This window comes from Pipistrellus hanaki, assembly GCF_964339955.1.
Source record: "Pipistrellus hanaki genome assembly, chromosome: 18".
In the NCBI taxonomy this organism is placed as follows: domain Eukaryota; kingdom Metazoa; phylum Chordata; class Mammalia; order Chiroptera; family Vespertilionidae; genus Pipistrellus; species Pipistrellus hanaki.
In genome coordinates, this window is record NC_140520.1 from 37,712,262 (window position 1) to 37,730,849 (window position 18,588).

General features: G+C 59.2%; 1 protein-coding gene across 1 annotated transcript; it reads right to left on the minus strand.

Moving 5' to 3' along the window:
- Positions 1-327: 327 nt before the first annotated feature.
- Positions 328-13,046, minus strand: POGK (pogo transposable element derived with KRAB domain). The gene is made up of 6 exons (XM_084866620.1): positions 12,929-13,046; positions 11,379-11,512; positions 6,896-7,022; positions 6,246-6,344; positions 3,694-5,165; positions 328-1,997 (listed from the first exon to the last, which is right to left on the minus strand). The coding sequence occupies exons 2-5, from the start codon at positions 11,508-11,510 to the stop codon at positions 3,706-3,708; spliced, it is 1,818 nt and encodes a 605-aa protein (XP_084722746.1). The 5' UTR covers positions 11,511-11,512; positions 12,929-13,046; the 3' UTR covers positions 328-1,997; positions 3,694-3,705.
- Between the last annotated feature and the right edge of the window lie 5,542 nt (positions 13,047-18,588).

The following is an 18,588-nucleotide window of genomic DNA, read 5'->3' on the forward strand; positions in this document are numbered from 1 at the left end:
TGGCACATTTTCACTCATTAATACCCACACCCCTAACGACTTCCTTCCTGACTCTGGTAATGTACCACCCCTCACAGCGCCAAGACAGGACTGAGTGAGGGGAAAGCTATTTATGCCACCCCCCCACCCGTTTAAAACCACACACATTGTGCTCTCCTCTGTAAAGACGCGGTTACTGATATGCCATCCCAAGAACAGACCCTGTGGATCCGAGAGGGTAACATTTGCTGGTGTGATAGGTGAGAAAGGACGAGTCCCCGTTAGCCACGTGGCTTTTCACAACACCAGCAGGTCAGTGAGAAGCAAACACCACCACAGCCTGTGGTCTTACTATCAAAGTTTATTGCGGGCCATTTTCTACCTACTGAGGAGTAAGTACATCTGTGTCTCAACATGTGCTGTCGTCCCTCGGGGCCACGGCCGCGCTGCAGCGCAGCTGTCCGGGGCTCCGTGAGGCAGAGGCTGTCCGTGGAAGCACGCGCCCAGACACCCCGACAGCAGAGCTGTCACTAAGGAGCATCCCAGAGCAGCAGCCGGAAGGCACCGCCATCGGGGCAGAGACGGCGGGATTGGCGGAATGAATCAGGAGTTGGACCCATTTCCCACGCATCTCTGCCAGAGAACTCTGGCTCCGATGCAGGATCCCGAAATCAGGTCTTATAAGCATGCCCCACGCAAGTGAAAGAGCAGCGAGGGAAGTACCGGGAACCAGGAAGGTGGAGGATAAATTAAGTGGAATTGCAGGGGATGGAAAGTTCTGGAATGCAAAGTAGCTGGGATTCAAAAAGGCGCCGTTTGAGATGACGGAGAATTCAGCACAGTTTGCCAGTGGGGCAATTCAAATATTGGAAGTTATTCCGATTCCAGAAATTAAGTGAAATTTCCCCTTTGGGAGGAAAACTGGTTTTAAAAAAGGGGGAAAGGTGTTTCGTCAACAGGAAGATGAGTACCTGAGTAGAAGTAAGTGGCTCATGAGGCCAAGAACAGTGTCGAGCAGGAATGAGGGTGGACAGGAAGGAGACGCGGAGCCTGTCACAGGCCTGACACCAAATGACATTTCTGCGAGGTGCTGGCCCATTTCCTGTTTCCGTAACACTCGGCTTAGGTGGGAATGCAAACTCTCATGTAAAAACCCAGTGACCTCCCATCTCCTGCAGGGGGAAGGCTTCGTCTCAAACAGCTGTGGCTGAAGGCCCACGCCCTCTCACCACCCTCGTGAAAAAATACAAAAATGAACAAAACCAGCGCCAGGAGTCCGTGAGCCCTGGTCCGTGAGCACAGCAGGCAGCTCCTGCTGACGTGCAGCAGCCTGAGGAGCAGGGACCTGTGGACCGAACGCTGCCCTGCATTACACAGAACCATCATGAAACCCCAAAAGCTAGCTGCCGACCTGGCTGGGAAGATTAATAAAGCAGCCTCGTTTGTTTTAACCGGGATCTTCCCCAACAACCGAGTCTGTCTGTAGAAAAGCCACGGCTGGCACCAGGCCAGTGTGTCTGAGTGTGGTGGTCATTAGGATCTCCTTTTCCAAAAAGGAAATGCGTTAAGTACAAAAACGAAATGTCTCTACACGGCCTTCTCCGCAGGCCCGGCCTGCTGGCGGCAGGCCCTGCGGGGGGCGTTTTTAGAGGCAGAGAAGCAGTGACGAGGCTCTTCTCCCCGGAAAGGACACGGTGGAGTGGCCGGCGGGAGCCCGTGGCCGCTGAAGGGCGGTCTCCTCCAGGAAGTGCCTTTTCATCTCCCCCCGGGCTTCCTCTGGCGGACGCCGGAGTCACCGCTGTTAGAAACGGGAGAGCGGTTTCCTTCCTGATTGTGCCTCTGATGAAACGAAGGGTCCTAGGCTTCCGTGACCCCTCGGGGGTGGGCTGTGTCCGGGCGGGTGCCAGGCTGTCCGGACCGGCCCCGCGCAGCCTGCGGCCGGCCCGCTGTGCCTGTGGCCACGCTCCCAGCGCCCTCCTCCGGGTTTCTCCCCAGCACTTCCAGCACAGTCCCGTTTGCTGGAAAAGAGAGAACCTAAGTGTGAATTAACCCGGGAACTTTGGATGGCGTGTAACTGTTAACAAGCGTCATTTTCCATTCGTCAGATTGCTAATAGACGGGGGGCCGTGGAACGCCCACGTCTGCTGCCTCCCTGTCTGTGAGCGGCCGGGGGCCACGCATCAGCGCCCACGTTTCTCGGGCACAAGCATCGCTCTGTTCCCTCCCCTCTTCTGGCAACTCAGACCCAATCCCCTGGGTGGCAATGAGCTTAGAACATAAAAAACGCACAAAAATGTTACCTAACAAGGCGAGGAAACAAGGTAAAGTGAGGAAGGGACGAACACTCGCTAAGTCAACGCAGTAAGCAATGGCAGGGAGTGGTTAGCGGGAAGGGAGGCTGCACCGGGGAGGGGGGCGGGGACAGGAGAACAGACAGCTTTGGAGATTTCGAATGTCGTGGTAGGAACTGGGCTGCACTGGAATTCCAGGGAGCCACGCGGCAGCGGGCCCCGAAGCAGAGCAGCCCGAGACTTAGGGGTAGGGAGGAGACGGTCTCCGGGCAGCTCGCAGGGCAGAGCCTTCTGTCAGCACTTCGGATGGAGCAGGAAGCAGGCAGCCTGGAAACACCTCGCCACACTTTAGAAGGAAGGTGGGTCAGGACCGCTCTCAGTCCCCCGTCCAGTACAGCAACTGCATATTCAGTGCGCACTGTGTTTGGAGGGACAAGTACCAGAAACAAGAACAAGAGGGTAAAAACGAACCCTGTTCTTCTGTGTCCCTACTGTCCGCGGCTTCTCCCCAGGTGGGGAACTGGGGTTCTCTGCTAGACTCACTTCCATCTGAGCCTTTCTCCTAGACCTGTGGTCGGCAAAGTGCGGCTCTCGAGCCACATGCGGCTCTTTGGCCCCTGCAGTGTGGCTCTTCCACAAAATACCACGGCCTGGGCGAGTCTATTTTGAAGAAGTGGCAGTAGGAGAAGTTTAAAAAATTTGACTCTCAAAAAAATGTCAATCGTTGTGCTGTTGATATTTGGCTCTGTTGACTAATGAGTTTGCCGACCACTGGACTAGACGCAGCTGTGAGCCACAGGCCTGTTCCCCAGCCTCAGCCCCTAGATATGCATCCTTTATTATTAGATTCGATTGAAAAGTATCTTCCTTCAGACAGCTGAGAGCTACAAGACATCAACTGCTCCCCCACGTGGAGGCCATGACGAAGAGACACTGGCACACACTGGGAGAAGCAAGCACAGGCGATGACTGCCACCTCACAGGGGGCCCCACAGACCCCCTCACGCCCCCCCAGGGGGACTGAGCCCCGAGGCCGGGTGGAAGGCACACTCGGTGCTGCCTCACGTCCTGGACCTCCTGGCCAGCAAGGAAACAAAAAGTGGGCTTTTCAGACAAAACTTTAGCCAGCGGTCAGCCCGTGCTCCATCAGCCCCGCAGCCAGCATCACAGAGCTGAGGTGCTGTCCGCAGCGGCCCCCGGCCCCGGCACATGATTCCATGCAAGTGCTCGGGTCCAGCCACAGGGCCGAGGACACAGGAAACCCAGCCACAGAAGTTTCACCCGAAAGGACCAAACCGGGGGCCTGCACCCTCAGCACCGCACGTGGGCTCTGGGGTCCTGAGAGGGGACAAGCGCGGCGAGACAAGACTGCCTGTGGACACAAACACGTCAGTGGGCGCGCCCCGGGCACCCCGGCGGTTACCTGCGCCGGCGGTCAGTTGCTCTCTGTCCTGCCCTCGGCGGGCAGCTCCCCTCCGCCGGGCAGCTCGCCCTCGATCTCCCACAGCACGTCGTCCTCGTCCTCCAGGCTGCTGGAGATGTGGCACTTGCGGAAGCCCTGCACGATGGCCTCACTGGGGATGCTGTTCCAGGCGACCATGACCCACTCCAGGAAGAGGCCGAGCGGCGGCTTCTTGGCGTTGCCGGTGGGGCTCAGCGCCAGGTTCCCCGCCAGGAGCCAGTTGGAGTACTGGGCGCGCACGCTGTCGTTGAGCGGCTTGTAGACCACCACATCCAGCACCTGCAGCTGCGAGGTCAGGCCGCCCGGGATGATGACCATGTCGGTGTTCATGCTCTCCATGGCGCTCTTCACCGCGTCGGTGGCGTGGCCCCGGAAGCCGTTGAGGATCAGCATCCCGCGCTGCTTGGGCGCGGCGCCCGTCCGCCGCCGCCACACCACCTCCAGCCAGTCCTGCATCAGGTCCTCGGTCATCCAGCCGTAGCGGTGGCAGCGGATCTCCATGCCGCTGGGGAACGTGCCGGGCGGGATGTACGTGCCCCGCAGGATGATGTAGGGGGGCAGCTTCCGGCCGTCGGCCAGCACGCCCAGCATGGCCGTGATCTTCAGCTTCTCCCGGCCCGGCGTCTTCACCAGGACCGGCTTCTCGCCCTGGTTGTCCACCGCCACCCGGGAGGGCACCTCCAGGCAGATGGGCGTCTCGTCCGCGTTCCCCATCTGCGCCACCTGGTAGTGGTGCGCCCGGCGCAGGGCCAGCACGCTGCGCTGGTAGGTGGCGAGCTTCTCCGTCAGGTCCTCGGGCAGCTGCTGGGGCACCGGCACCTTGTGCCGCAGGGACAGGTCGTACCTCCGCATCATCCTGCGGCACCAGCCCAGGCTGGCCTTGAACCCCTTTTCCGGGATGTTCATCTCCTGCGCGATCTCGAGCGCCTTCAGCTGCATGGCCTCCCTGGTGATGGGGTCACCCTTGGCCTGCATGTAGCGGACGTACTCGGCCACGCGCTGGTCCACCAGGGCGAAGCGCCCGTTCTTGGGGCCGCGGAAGGCCCGCCGCATGGCGTGGGCGTTCTGCAGCTGCGGCTTCACCTTGCGCCAGTCCCGCACGTTCTTCTCCAGCACGCCGAACTGCTTGGCCGCCTGGCAGTTGTTGGTGCTCTCGGCGAACTCCACCACCATCAGCTTGAAGCCCGCGTCGTAGCTGCGGCGCATGCCCCGGCTGAACTGGAACTTGGCGGCCAGCTCGTCGGCCGAGAGGTCGTAGCCCGGGAAGCCCATGGCCATGTAGAAGGGGTACCCCTCGCCCCACTCGGGCAGCTCGGCGAAGTCCCGCGGCAGGCGGAGGCCGAAGCCGTCCAGGGGCTGCGGCTGGGGGAACGGGGACATGGTGTGCACCGGGCCGGCCCAGTCCGGGGGCCTGACGTCAGCGTCTTCGTTTTCTGGAGACAAACAGGAAGGGGAGAGCGGTGAGCACAGGGAGCCCACGTGTTCCTGACTCTGAGGTGGGAAAGCCAAGCATGGGCGGCAGGTGTCACGGTAGCCGAGCCAGAGAGGTGGAGCCGAGCGGGGCACACGCACCGAGCTGGAGCCTCGTAATCTGGGGGCCGTGTTTGGGCCAAAATGCCTCCCGTTTGGGTGTGAAGTCAAATACAGCCCGTCCTGCCAGACCACGAGGCGCGTGGCCTTCCGTGGCTGAGCCACACCTCGATCCAGAGGGTCTGCGGCAGGAGCTGCACTCAGCAGGCCTGGGCTCCGAGGCAGCCGAGAGGCTCTCGCGCGCCAGTTGGAACCGGTTTCCGTGTGTGTGTGTGTGTGTGTGTGTGTGTGTACGTGGAGGGCGTCAGAAAATTGAATATGATTCGGGGAAATAGCCCTATCTCACCCAACTAAGATGTCATCAGTTGCAAGAAGCATCATAATTTTAAGAGGCATTCTCAGTTTCAGAGACATTCGAGTGGCAGGGGGAGACGTCTTAGAATCATTGACATACGGTCTTTTAACCTCCCACCTACAGAGAGAAGGCAGCAAAGCGTCCTGGCTGCCGGGAGGTATGCAGCCAGCGCCACCCACTGCCACGCTTCCTGACGAAAGCCCATGTGCCTTAGACATGTGTGCTCCAGCGTGTGCCATGCCCGGCCCTGCCTGTCTCCCAGGTGAAGGGGACAGGAACCAGGCGGTAACTCTGGGCCATGCCTGTCACCTGTCCTCCCTCGTCGCCGGAGGTGGCTGCTCGCACTGGGGTCTGCACACACACAGTGCCATTCGAGCTTCCGTTTGCCTCACTGGCCCACGGGGCACTGAGCCTCCGACCACACAGACAGCGGAGCACGGAGGCTCAGAGCTTAAAGACTGCCTACGGCCGCACCGCACCAGAGGGAGATGTTCAAACTCCAAAGCCGTCCTCTCTGCCTGGCAGCCCCGCCCCCTCTCACGCAGCCCACAGAGCAAACACGGGAACTTAAAACCCCGCTTCCCGAGCTCCCATGGGATGGTGCGTGCAGGCGGCTGGATCGCGGTACCTGCAAAGCTCCCTCCTGGGAGCGGCCATGGGTCCGGGTTCTGAGAGTCCTCCTCGCCGTCCAGCCGGGAGATCATGTCTGGCTTCGGGAACGGGAACTCTGCAGGGGAAGTAACCAAGGTTCGGAGCACCGTCCAATCAGCCCTTAACCCTCACCCGCCCCCTCCTCCATCGGAGATTTATGAAAAACAGGGAAAAGGGCGCAGGACGTGGAAAGAAAGGAGGATGGGGAATGGGCCTGTCCACGGGAATTCCTGGCTCTGCCGATGAGGCCTGGCCCCGGCAGACCCGGCACCTCCAGTGGTGCCGGCTGTCCCCTGACTGTCAGCGCTGGGAGGGAGCAAGGATGCCCGGGGCCCGTCCCCAGCCTCTGAGGCCGCGAGAGTGACAGCGAGCCGAGGAGCAGGGGATGCTCAGGCCCAACCTCTGTCTTCTGACGCGAACGCCTGGGTTGGATGAGGGGCTGAGACCAGCGCGAGTGACTGGGTACAGTGACACATGTCCCTGCCCCAGTCACAGGGGAAATGAAAGGCACAGGTGTTGAGGGGACAGAGCCGTTCGGAGAGAGGGTGCCGGCCCACCACCCGGAGACGCGGGAACGCTCTCTGGGCTCAGGACTGCGCGAGGCACAGGGACCGCGCGAGGCGTTACCCAGCGACAGCACCGTCTCGTAGTTCATCCGCATGACCTCCCGGTACAGGGCCTTCTGGGGCTCCGTCAGCACTTCCCACTCCTCGTCGGAGAAGTAGATGGCCACCTCGTCAAACAGGGCGGGCACCTGGGGCGGAACAGGCCTCTGAGTGGCCAGCGGGCACACGCAGTGCCTCACAGTCCGTCCCTCCGGAGGGCCCTCCGGGAGCCAGCTGCCTGCCCACACACACCGCTAGAGGCCAATAGGCCCGAGCACAGGCCCGCACCCGGAGCGGTGACATCCCTGTCGCTCGCAGACAAGAACAGGCTCCAGGAGAAGCCCCAGGCTCCAATCCCCGGTAGGAGACCCTCCACAGCCAGGGACACCCTGAAAGCACCCCCCACCCCACCCCGCAATTCCCTCCCCTTTGTCACAGCCCCTCAGCAGGGGCTGGTCTGGGTATGAGTTTGGGGGTCACTGCTGTCTGGACCTCAGTGGCTTCCAGACGCTGGTGTCCATTTCCCACTGGCCCCAGTGCTGGACTCTGAACCCAGAGCAGCGCCAGTGAGGGAAGGGCTGGCCCAGGGCACACGGGCAGGAGAGAGGGCTAATGGCAGCCTGGGTGGTAATGAGACCGGAGCAAACTGGACCCGCTTAGAGCCCTGAGGACGAGGGCGGCCCCTCTCACGGCCCCTGCTGGGAGGGGACGCTGGGCAGCTAAAGGCTGCCAAGCCACCTCACCAGCTCCCCGTGCTTCCTCAGCCGTCTGCTTTCATTTTTACTACGTTTTTTCCTTTCGGTCACTCAGAACCCTACTCCAAGGTCACCACATGCAGGACCGCCTCCTGCAGGCTGGCTACCTTGACTACTGCTTTCCAAGCTGTTCCCAAAGCTGGAGCACACTCGCGACACGCAGGGAGCACTCCCTCCCAGAGAAAGTCGGACTCACTCACTGCCCCTCCCCCCCATTCCCCTTTCAAACAAGCAGGAAGGAAGCGGGTTCAGAGAGGACGCGTCGCTGTCCAAAGCCACACAGCCAGTAAGCGGGACCGAGCAGTCTGACGTCCAGGCTCCAGCAGAGTGGCCCCCCGGTGTCCAGGCCTCCCTGCCTCCGTGCTCAGCTGTCCCCCAGCAACTCCTCTCGGCCTGCCACGCCCCGCACAGGGTTCTCCTCGGCCTCTCCCTTCCTGGCCTGGCCAATACCACCCACATCCAGGACTCAGCCTCCACGTCCCATTCCCGGGACCTGCCTGGTGCCCCCCTCCACGTCCCTGCCACGGCCTGGGCCCCGCTCTGCAGAGGCACTCCCCACCCAGCCCGCACAGGGACGTCAATACTGGCTGCGCGCCTGCTTCTCCCGTTAGACCACACGCCCACGGAGGGAGAGCCAGGCGCCTCCTGCTGTTTCCCGGGTCACTTCTACATACTTTTGAATAAAAGGTTTAGGCAAAGACTCTCCAATTCCTTTTCGTTCCACTTGGAATAGCTGCAAAGGGTTTTACCTGACACAAACCCGGACCTAGACGTTGCAGTGAGAGTGGACAAAACCCCGGGTGGAGCCCAGGAGGACCCAGCGCTGTCCCAGCTGCCCTCCCCCTTCCTGACCCTCCCGCTCCCCCCTTTCCCCCCGGCTCTGTGGCCTGCCCCCGAGGAAATGCCAGGTCCTGGCCACCCGTTTGTAGCCCCTTCCCTTTGCTGATAGGACGGAGAGGGCTGCCCAGCCTGTCACCTCCCTGGGGCAATCAATGCGAGAAGGCAGCCGCCTGGTCCCTGGTCCGTGCGAACATCGGCGCCTGGGCTGGGAGGGGCGGCCGGAGGCCGGTGCCGGCTCATCGCTGGGTTTCTACGTCCGAGCCACAGAGCCGCTTCCAACGAGCCCACACTGTGCTGCAGAGCACAGCCGAGGCTCAGGTGTCCCTCCCAGCCGCCCCGTGGCCCCGGCAGGGCTGCACCAGGCCGGGGCGAGCGCCTCCCTCCTCCACCGAGCCCTTTCTCTGGCCCGGCACAACGGAAGCCAACGGCGGCCCGGCAAGACTCAGGGGTCCGCAGCCCGAGGTCACCCCAGGCCCCTCCTGGCCTCCGGGGAGGGGCGCTCAGCCCTGCTCCTCCCTCCGCTCAGACCATCCCCGCTGCCCGGCGGGCTGTCCTCCCGAGGCTTATCTCCGGGGCAGTGCCTGCTGCGCCCACACACTGCCCGGTCCAGAGCCGGCGGGGATGGCGGAGCCGAGGGCGGGCCTGCTTCCTGTGTGTTATCTCACTGCATCCCTCACATGACACACAGACATGGGGTCAGCATCCTTTCACGGGGAGGAACAGGCTGTTAAGTAACATGTGCAAAGCCACGGAGGGAAGTCTGACCCAAAGCCTGTGCTTTCTCCGCGCTCAGGCCTTGCCCTTGGGAAGATGCTTCAGGCCTGGTTCCCCCAGAGCCGCCAAGGAGAGGGCTCCACCTCCGCTAGCACCCGACGCCTCCCTGGCCGGGCCTGGCCCACTTCTCACTCCCCGTCCCCGCCATGCTCTCGGTTCTGGCTCCGGGACCTGCTCCCAGCTCTTCTGCCCCAGCTTCTGATCGGGCCTCCGCGCCGGGAACATGAGCCCCTTCCTCCCCTTGGCGGGATCCACCGGTGACGAAGGCTGGGCTCAGAATCCATCTCTTTCTCTCGACGCTGCATTGTTCTAGCATCCAGCATGGTCTATGTCTGCAACGTAGCCACTGATCACCCTCTCACATGCTCCACAAGCCAAATACACATGGGAGAAACGGATTCTTCCCCTCCCGGGGTTGGATGCCCCAGGGCAGGGTTTCGAACCTCCAACCTCAGCAGAGCCAACATTGTGCCAGACCGTTCCCTGCAGGGCGCTGTGCTGGGCACTGAAGATGCTCAGCAGCGTCCCAGCCTCTGCCCGGATGATGCCAGCCAGACCTCGCACCCCCTCCCCAGTCACGATGTCCAAAGATGTCTCCAGATTTTGCCAAATTCCCTAGGAGGGGAGCCCACTGAGCAGGCCCAGGCCCAGGCCCAGCTTCTGCAGGAAGCCAATTAAGCGGTCAGCCTAAGTGCGAGGCCCCCAGGAGCTGGCCTCCACTGCTGCACCCCGAATCCTGTGCTGTCGTCTGCTTCCTTGTCGGCCTTGTGAGACAGCGACTCCGTGAGCCTGGAGGTCTTGTCTCAACAGCTCCAGCACCGGGTGCTCCCAGCTGACTTCCTCCTTGCCTAGGGGAGCACGGCCTTCACCTTGGACATGTCTCACTGTCCCGACACTCAGGCACCACTTCCCCTGCACCCGTCTCCCGGGTCCTCCACCCACCGGGGTGCGGGGTGGGCTCCCCTGCCTGGAGTCTCTTCAGCTGCCGCTCCGGCCGGGAGCACGGGTGGGCAGAAAACCCGAAGAGACTGCGGCCCCCACAGCCAGACCGGCGCCCAGGCCTGGCGGCGCGCTGTGTCTTTATTTTATAAAGCTGAGATATGCAAAACGCATAGCTTTTAAGGGTCTAGCTCAGGAGGCATTTAAGAACAATCAGTGTCCGTGTGTTTCCTTGGGAAAAGCATAAGCTCCCTGCACCCCAGTTCCCTCAGGCGGGGGAGCGCCGGGGGCGGCAGCACCGTGAGCCTCCGACCACAGATCTCACGGAAAAAGAAGGCTGTGATGACACTGACGATGCGGACAAGCAGGGCAAACGAAGCCGAGAGCAGGAATGTCAGCTTGTGGCTCGTTTAGAATATTTACCACGAAGTCCAGTAAGGCCTGCGAGTAACTTCCTAACACAACGCCTCCTGTTACTCCGACATGTCTACAAGTTTCCCAAGTTCTCTGCACAGTTCTGTGTGGATACGCTCCCCCTCCGCCTGCCCAGCCCCGGCCCCTGCATCCAGGCCAGCTGGGGGTGCAGCTCTCCCTCAGCTCAGTGACCCCAAGGCTCGCTGAGAAGTGGTCCCCTTCAACCAGCCGCAGGCGACACCAGCTCCTTCCCTGTGAGGTCCCCTCCGTCTCCCTGCCCAGCTCAGGGTAGAAACCTCTCCCCACACACACTCCAAATATCCCATCACCCCGACCTGCCTTCAGCCAGGAGCCCGGATCCTAAGCACTTGTTCATCCACGCACCCTCCACGCTGCCTCTTGGCCGTAACACCCCCTTTACTGTGTTTGGTGTGGAGCCAGGTCTGTGTGCCCTCCTATGACACTGGGACCCCTTTCTCCGTGGTCCCGGATAGGCCCTCCTTCCATGGAACAGCTGTCAGAGCATTCACACAGGTCAGCACACAGCGGTGCCCACCACGTGCTGGCACTGAGTGGGTGTGGGCACCGGGGGTGCGGAGGGACTGGGCCTTGGCCTCCGAGACAGAAGGGCCTGCTCAGGTGACCGCTGTTTCCACGGCACCTTTTAAAGCCACGGCACTGTTTTCCCGGGAATGCGGACACCGGAGCGGGGCTGGGCTGTTTCCTTCCTGTCCGGGCCGGAAGGATTCCCCCAAGCCCTGTGGGCCCCGCACCCTGACTCACCCAGGCGCCCTCCGAGCAGATGCGGACCTTCTGCATGTCGGCGCAGCCATCCTCCAGTTCCGGGCTCTGAATCTGTTCTTCGCTCTCCTCCACTTTCAGGGTCAGGTTCAGAGGGATGGCTGTGGACTCCATGTCTGCAAGCAAGACTCTTTCAGAAAAACCAGGCCAGTGTGAACTCTCATGGCCTGAAAGGGCGGATGTGTGTGCGTGTGCGTGTGCGTGTGTGTGTGTGTGTGTGTGTGTGTAATGGGGGGAGGGAGACACAACTCCGCCAAGCTCTTAGCCCCAAGCTCTGCTGGACTGGAAGGAAGGGAACAGTCAGGCTGGGGAGGAAGGGGGCACCGGGAGGCTGGAAGGAGGGGCTGCAAGCAGAGAGCATATGTGGCTGCCTTCACAGGTTTAAAAGCTCTGTGGGTCCGGCTGGGTAGCTCATTGGTTAGAGCAGTGGTCGGCAAATATCAACAGCACAATGATTGAAATTTCTTTTAAGAGCCAAATTTTTTAAACTTAAACTATCAATACATAGGTAGGTATATTGTGATTATTCTAACTAGGGTACGTGGTATTTTGTGGAAGAGCCACACTTATGGGGCCAAAGAGCACATGTGGCTAGCAACATATGCTCTTCGCCAACCACTGGGTTAGGGCATCCTTCCCATCCGCCAAGGTTGCAGGTTCAGTCCCAGGTCAGGACACATACAAGAATCAACCAAGTGATGCGTAAGTAATCGAAACAACAAATCGATGTTTCTCTTTCTCGCTCCCTTCCACCGCTCTACACTCAATCAATAAACAATTTACAAAGCTCTCTGTGGAGGAGGCCAGCCTGGTTCTGCAGGGACCCAAGGGCAGAACCGGCGGAGGGGTAAACATTCCTTCCGGGAAGAGAGCAGGGAAGGGCAGAGCTCGGCTCAGCCCGGGGATGTGGGGGCTCTGAAGGCGGGCAGGTCAGGCTCCGCTGGGGGTTCCTGCAGGCCAGCCGGGCAGCGGGAGGCTGGGTGGCTCAGAATCGCCATCACTGGGTTTTCCAGACTCAGAGGTTCTGTCCCGGAGCAGGCTCAGAAGCAATGGCTGGAGCCAGGACACTGAGGCGGGCCGGTAGCCGACAAGGTGCACCCATCTGCCAGGGCCGTCCGGGCCCGACCCCCGGAGCTCCTGAGGCGCTCGGGGCGGCACAAAGGGCCGCGCTCCTGCCCTCGGGGGCGGGCTGGGTCCCCAGGCGGCAGGCAGGGCGCATCCCGGGGGCCCGACCTCCCGGGTAGCGGGGAAAACATCGCTCCCGAGTTCAAAGTCGGCTTCTCCCGTATTTCCTGAAAGGACGGGCGAGTGCAGCTGGGAAGGGGCTGGGGTACACGGAACGGGCTTCAGATCCCCGCGCGGGGCCCCAACTTGGCCGCGCTCCCCCCGCCGGCTCCCGGGGCGGCAGGTCGGGGTGGGAGGCGGGGTGCCCGGGCCTGGCCGCCGCCTGCGCCGCACGGGTCTCTCCAGCCATCTTGTCCCCGTTCCCGTCTCCGCGCCCGGGAGGCCCGGCCCCGTCCGGCCCCGCGCACCTGCCGAGCGCCGGCGCCGATCGCCTCCCGCGTCCCGCCGGCCCGCAACAAAGGCGGCGCCGGTGCAGCCGCAGCCCGGCCCCCGCCCCGCGCCCTGGCCCCCGGCCCGGAGGATCCCGCCCCGCTCCCCGGCCCCGGCCCCGGAGGATCCCGCCGGGCCCCCGCCCCGCGCCCTGCGCCCCGCCCCGGGCCCCGAAGGATCCCGCCCCGCCCCCGCCCCGCGCCCCGGCCCGGAGGATCCCGCCCCGCCCCGCGCCCCGGCCCCCACCCCGCCCCGCGCTCCCCGCCGCCGCGCGCACTCACCGCCGGGCCGCCCGCCAGGGCGCGGGGGACGCCGAGAGCCGGGCCCGGCTGTCACTGCGCCATCCCGGCCTCTCTCCGGGCCCCGCGCACGGCCCCTCGGGAGGGAGCGGGGACACGTGGTGGCGGAGGGAGGGTCCGACCGAGCGGAGGGTGTTGGGAGGCGCGGGGCGGAGCGCGCTGATGTCAGCGGCCGGGCGCCCGGGGACGCGCCCGCGCCCCCCTCCTCCCGCGGCTTCCGGCGCCCCGCGCGCCCCTCCCGCCCGCGCGCCCCGTGCACTCGGCCTTCGTGCGCCGCGCGCGACCTCCGGTGGCGGCGGCGGGAACAGCGGGAGCGCGCGCCCCTGTGCGCTGGGCACTCAGCAGGCCCTCTCTCTGCTTCAAGGAAGGCGGTGTGCAGAGTGACCAGCTAGGGCCGCAGGGGCGTGGTGTGTGTGCGTGTGTGTGTGTGTGTGTGTGTGTGTGTGTGTGTGTGTGTGGTCTTTGGGGTTGATCTTGCTGTATTCTAGTAGACATGTGTGCAGAACTTGTTCATATACGTGGAGAAGGAACTTCCTGTTTAATTCCAAACCAAGTGTCTGGAAGGATCCTGCCCAAAATGTTCAAAGGAGCTGTTTGCTGGCAACTCCGTGGACCATACAAGAGTGGATAAGCCAAAAGCCCTTCTTGTTCTAGAACAAGATTCTGGGTTTGGATGTTGGGAATGCGTTCAAGAAAAAGTTATTCTGGCACAATGACAACGGAAAGCAAGTCTTTATTTGGGGTTATGGAGATAGGTGTAAAGGCAAGAGGGGCGAGAAAGAGAAAAAGAAAAAGAGAAACATTGATTGGTTGCCTCCCCTACACACCACAATCATAGCGACCGGTCACATCGGCTTTTATATAGAGAGACCGGAGGCCCAATGCACAAAATTCATGCAAGAGTAGGCCTTCCTTCCCCTGGCTGCTGGCACCGGCTCCCCTCTGGAACCTGGGACCCGGGCTTCCCTCCAGCCCTGCTTCATCCAGACGGACATCCAGAATGATGTCCGGTCTAATTAGCATATTATCCTTTTATTATTATAGATGCTGGAATTTTGCTACTTTCTTTGACACGTATCCATTATGGAAAATGTGTGAACGTGTCCTTCTCAATAATTGCCTACTCAATTCCAGAGCCACCACGGAAAAGGCATCCTCTCTGAAGGAGGACAAGCCTCCGTTCCTGGGACGGGAACCAAACCAATCCAACCAAGAAACAAAAACCTTTCTCTGACTCCCTGGCACCTGCCCCCAGGAGTGGTGTGGGCAGAGCTGGGGGCTGGGAGGCTTCCTGGGACAGGTGGGCTCGGCAAGACCGTGAGTGTTAAGCTCAACAGGTAGGAAGGAGGGGAGGCGTTAATGAATGCACCGTACCCTGTCCTTCGAAGGCTGGAGACTCATAAACGGGATCAAAAGCTAGTGGACCCCGAGGGAGAAATAATGTCGGAGGACTCGAAGGACATTTCCAGAGAAGCCTGAGGAAGAGCCATTTGGTGTGATAATTGCGTTTATAATTCATGGAAATGTCAGAACATTTACAATCTGATGAAAGTTTAAAGATGCTGATTGTTAACTAATAAAAATAGCTCAGTGGTGATATCACACAGCTGTGGTCCATATTATATCCGTTCGGATGAGTGGGTGAATAAATGAAATGGTTGTAAGTGGGGTAGATGCTGCTGGGGCTCATTAAAGCTTTATATATGCAAACTCAAGCTTTCCGAGCTCAGGGCGGGCACCCAGGAAGGAAGCTCTCTCTGAGCCTCGCCCACGCCAGCGGGGTGGGCTGGTGTGGATCTGCCTCTCTAGGCCTCAGGGCCTATGCTCTGGCTTGTGTGCCTTTGGAACCCACACACGGCAGGCATCCCTTTGGCTTACCCTCCGGACTAACATCTCTCCCAGCTGGTTCTGTCCATAACGGCTGAGAAGCAGCAGATTGGAACAGGCTGGATGGAGAAGCGACGCCAGGATCCAGCAGTCTTCTGTCCAGCCAGACAATGAAGAGATTTGCAGAATGAAAGACACAATGCCACCCCCTTCACTGAAATGTCTTTGTTCTGGAAAGGGGGTTATTTTTCATAAAACACATTCTGTTAATAGGCATTGGGCTTATTATTGTTCTTCATCAAAAAGCAAGTACGTATTTTTCGATGCTTTAATTTCGAATGTGGTAAATATCAACCGAGGTAACCTACAGTATCTTTTTGGGGTCTTCAATGATTGTAAGGGTAGAAATGGGGCTGAGAACTAAGGACATTACTTAAAATAAGGAAGAAATGTTGCTATTTACTAGATGGCTAAAGGCCCAGATTTTTCACATCATTCAGGATAATTTGAGCTATTTATCAGTAAATAGCTAAGGGACAATGTGTTTTGTAAAAAGTATTACTCATTAGGGATTGCCTGTTAAGAATATGTTTAAATAGTAATAGCAAATAACTATAGAATAAAACAAATCAGGTTAGAAAGGAAATAGAGCAATCTCCTAAATAACAAAAATAAAATAAAAAAGGAGCCACATAGACATGGAAGATCCATTACCAAATCCCCAAGGGCAGAATCGTGGACCTAGAGGATTATAAAGAAGGAAATTCTAAGAAGGAATGTCTTTTATATAAAAACTAGAGGCCTGGTGCACGAAATTCGTGCACGAGGTGGGGGTGGGGGGTGGGGGGTGAGGGTGGGGGTGGGTGTCCTTCAGCCCAGCCTGCACCCTCTCCAATCTGGGACTCCTCAAGGGATGTCCCATCAGGATCAGGCCTAAATGGCAGTCAGATATCCCTCTCACAATCCAGGACTGCTGGCTCCCACCTGTTCACCTGCCTGCCTTCCTGATTGCCCCTAACTGCTTCTGCCTACCAGCCTGATCACCCCCTAACCATTCCCATGCCAGCCTGATTGATGTCTAATTGCTATCATGCCAGCCTGTTTATCCCTAACTGCCCTCCCCTACAGGTGAGGTGTCCACAACTGCTCTCCCCTGCAGGCCTGGATCCCCCCTGCAACTATCCTTTCCTGCAGGCCCAGTCACTCCCAACTTCCCTCCTCTGCCAGCCTGGTCACCCTAACTGCCCTCCCCTGCAGGCTTGATTGCCCCCAACTGCCCTCCCTTGCAGCCCTGGTCCCTCCCAAAAGCCCTCCCCTTCTGGTCTGATCACCCATAACTGCCCTCCCTTGCAGGTCTGGTCCCTCTCAACTTCCCTCTCCTGCTGGCCATCTTGTGTCCAATTGGGAGCAGGATCTTTGACCACATGGGGGCAGCCATCTTGTGTGTTGGAGTGATGGTCAATCTGCATATTACTCTTTTATTAGATAGGATAGAGGCCTGGTGCATGGGTGGGGGCCGGTTGGTTTGCCCTGAAGTGTGTCCCAGATCAGGGTGGGGGTTCCCTTGGGGCGTGGGGCGGCCTGGGCAAGGGGCCTGTGGTGGTTTGCAGGCCAGCCATGCCCCCTGGAGACCCAAGCAGAGGCCCTGGTATCTGGGATTTATTTATCTTCTACAATTGAAACTTTGTATCCTGGAGTGGAGCCAAGCCTCCTGCTAGCTCTGTGGCTGCAGCCATTTCTGTTGGAAGTTATTTATCTTCTATAATTGAATGTTTGTAGCCTTGAATGGCATTTTAACTTACGTCCAGTTTGTGATCTATCACTTTTCCGTTTTTACCGATGAAGAAACCGGGGCTTATTATGTGTCTGTAGCTTATCCAAGGGACCGGAGCCTGTATGTGGCGGAGGTGGGACTTCGCTTCGGAACTTTATTCCAAAGCTTCTTCATACCAATGTCTTCCTCATGGAGATCCTCTCAGAACGCTGACAGGAGAGTCTGAGTGAGCGGCACAGTTTGGGGGAGATACCAGAGAGGGGACAGAGGAGTGGCCCCCTCAGCGGGGCCAGAGCTGTCCCGGGAAGTCCGCACCTTCCCGTGGCTCCGAGCACGGACGCTGCAGGCGGGAGCTGCGGGCCGGCGCCTCGCGAGGCTGGGCTCGGTGAGACGGAATGCATGGTCGTCGAACCATGGTTTGTGGAACCATATTTTCCCAATCAATAGTTATTGGCAGTTTCATTAGTGTCATCTGAGGGGGTTGACTTTTTAAATTGTGGAATGGCATTTTCAGACTCGCATGGGAAGGAACCACGATTATAAGTTATTCTCTATTAAGTGTGCTTATTATTTATTTAAATGTCTTTATTTTATTAGGAAACTGGGCTAGGTGCTGGTGATGCCGAGCAGATTAAGACTCACGCTCTCTTCCTTGTGCCTGCCTAAGGTCCCCCGGCTGCTTCAGGGCATCACAGCCCGGGGTGGACAGTGCCAGGAGCTCCGGAGCCTCCTCTGAGGAAAGGGTCTGAACCCTGACGCTTCTCTCTCCATTTAAATTAAGTTTACTAGTGTATAGTTTATTTAAAAAATGAATAATCTATTTTAAATGTACAGTTTCTTTTTTTATTTCAGAGAGGAAGGGAGAGGGAGAGATAGGAACATCAAACAGTGACCTCCTGGTTCATATATCGACGCTCAGCCCCTGAGCCACACTGGCCAGTCACTATGCAGGTTGATAAGACGAAACGGCAGCAGGTGTTAGACCTTGGCTCAGTGACCTTGGTACTTAAATTCTGGCTGAGAAAACATTCAGAGCCCAGACTTAAGCTATGAGAGAAAGTTCATCTATTGTAGAAAGTCAGGTGAAAGAGGGAGCCACAAAAGAAATGGGCCTAGGAAATAAGTTATAGAAACAAAGGAAGGGCCCTTTGAGCTGAGAGATGAAAGAGGGAAGGAAAGGTGCTGGCATGCTGAGAGAGAGAGAGAGAGAAAGAGAGAGAGAGAGAGAGAGAGAGAGAGAGAGAGAAAGAGAGAGAGAAAGAGAGAGAGAGAGAGAGAGAGAGAGAGAGAGAGAGAGAGAAAGAGAGGGAGAGGGAGAGAGAGAGAGAGAGAGAGAGAGAGAGAGAGAGAGAGAGAGAGAGAGAGAGAGAGGGAGAGAACACTGGGGAGGAAGGGGAAGAGTGAGGGAGGGAGAGAGGGAGACAAGCCCAGGTGTCGCTGCCTGAAGAATTTTTATCTGGAGGTCTCAGGGGAGGATCTCGGTAGAACATTCCTTCACTTTCCAGGTGTGCCCCCTCATGGTCTCCACTGATTGGTCAGCACCAGGCAGGAGTCATTGGTCAATGCTGGGCCTGATGTCGCCATGGTGTTGTGCTCCCTCTGATTTTGCTGCTTCTCTGGCTCAGAGCTCGGTGTCACCTCCAGGCTAACACCGAGGCGGTGGTCCTGCAGGGCTTGTCGTTGTGCCGGTTGCTGGGCACAGCGCCTTTCCACCCTGGTGAGCCTCTGCTCAGGCCCA

What these genes read in the sequence shown, in the direction of transcription:
- POGK (XM_084866620.1), bottom strand. Translation starts at nt 11,510, where the DNA reads ATGGAGTCCACAGCCATCCCTCTGAACCTGACCCTGAAAGTGGAGGAG. An exon ending in CGAGACGGTGCTGTCGCTGG is followed by an intron (nt 6,345 to 6,895) that starts GTAACGCCTCGC and finishes CTTCCCCTGCAG; the next exon opens with AGTTCCCGTTCCCGAAGCCA. An exon ending in CCCAGGAGGGAGCTTTGCAG is followed by an intron (nt 5,166 to 6,245) that starts GTACCGCGATCC and finishes GTTTGTCTCCAG; the next exon opens with AAAACGAAGACGCTGACGTC.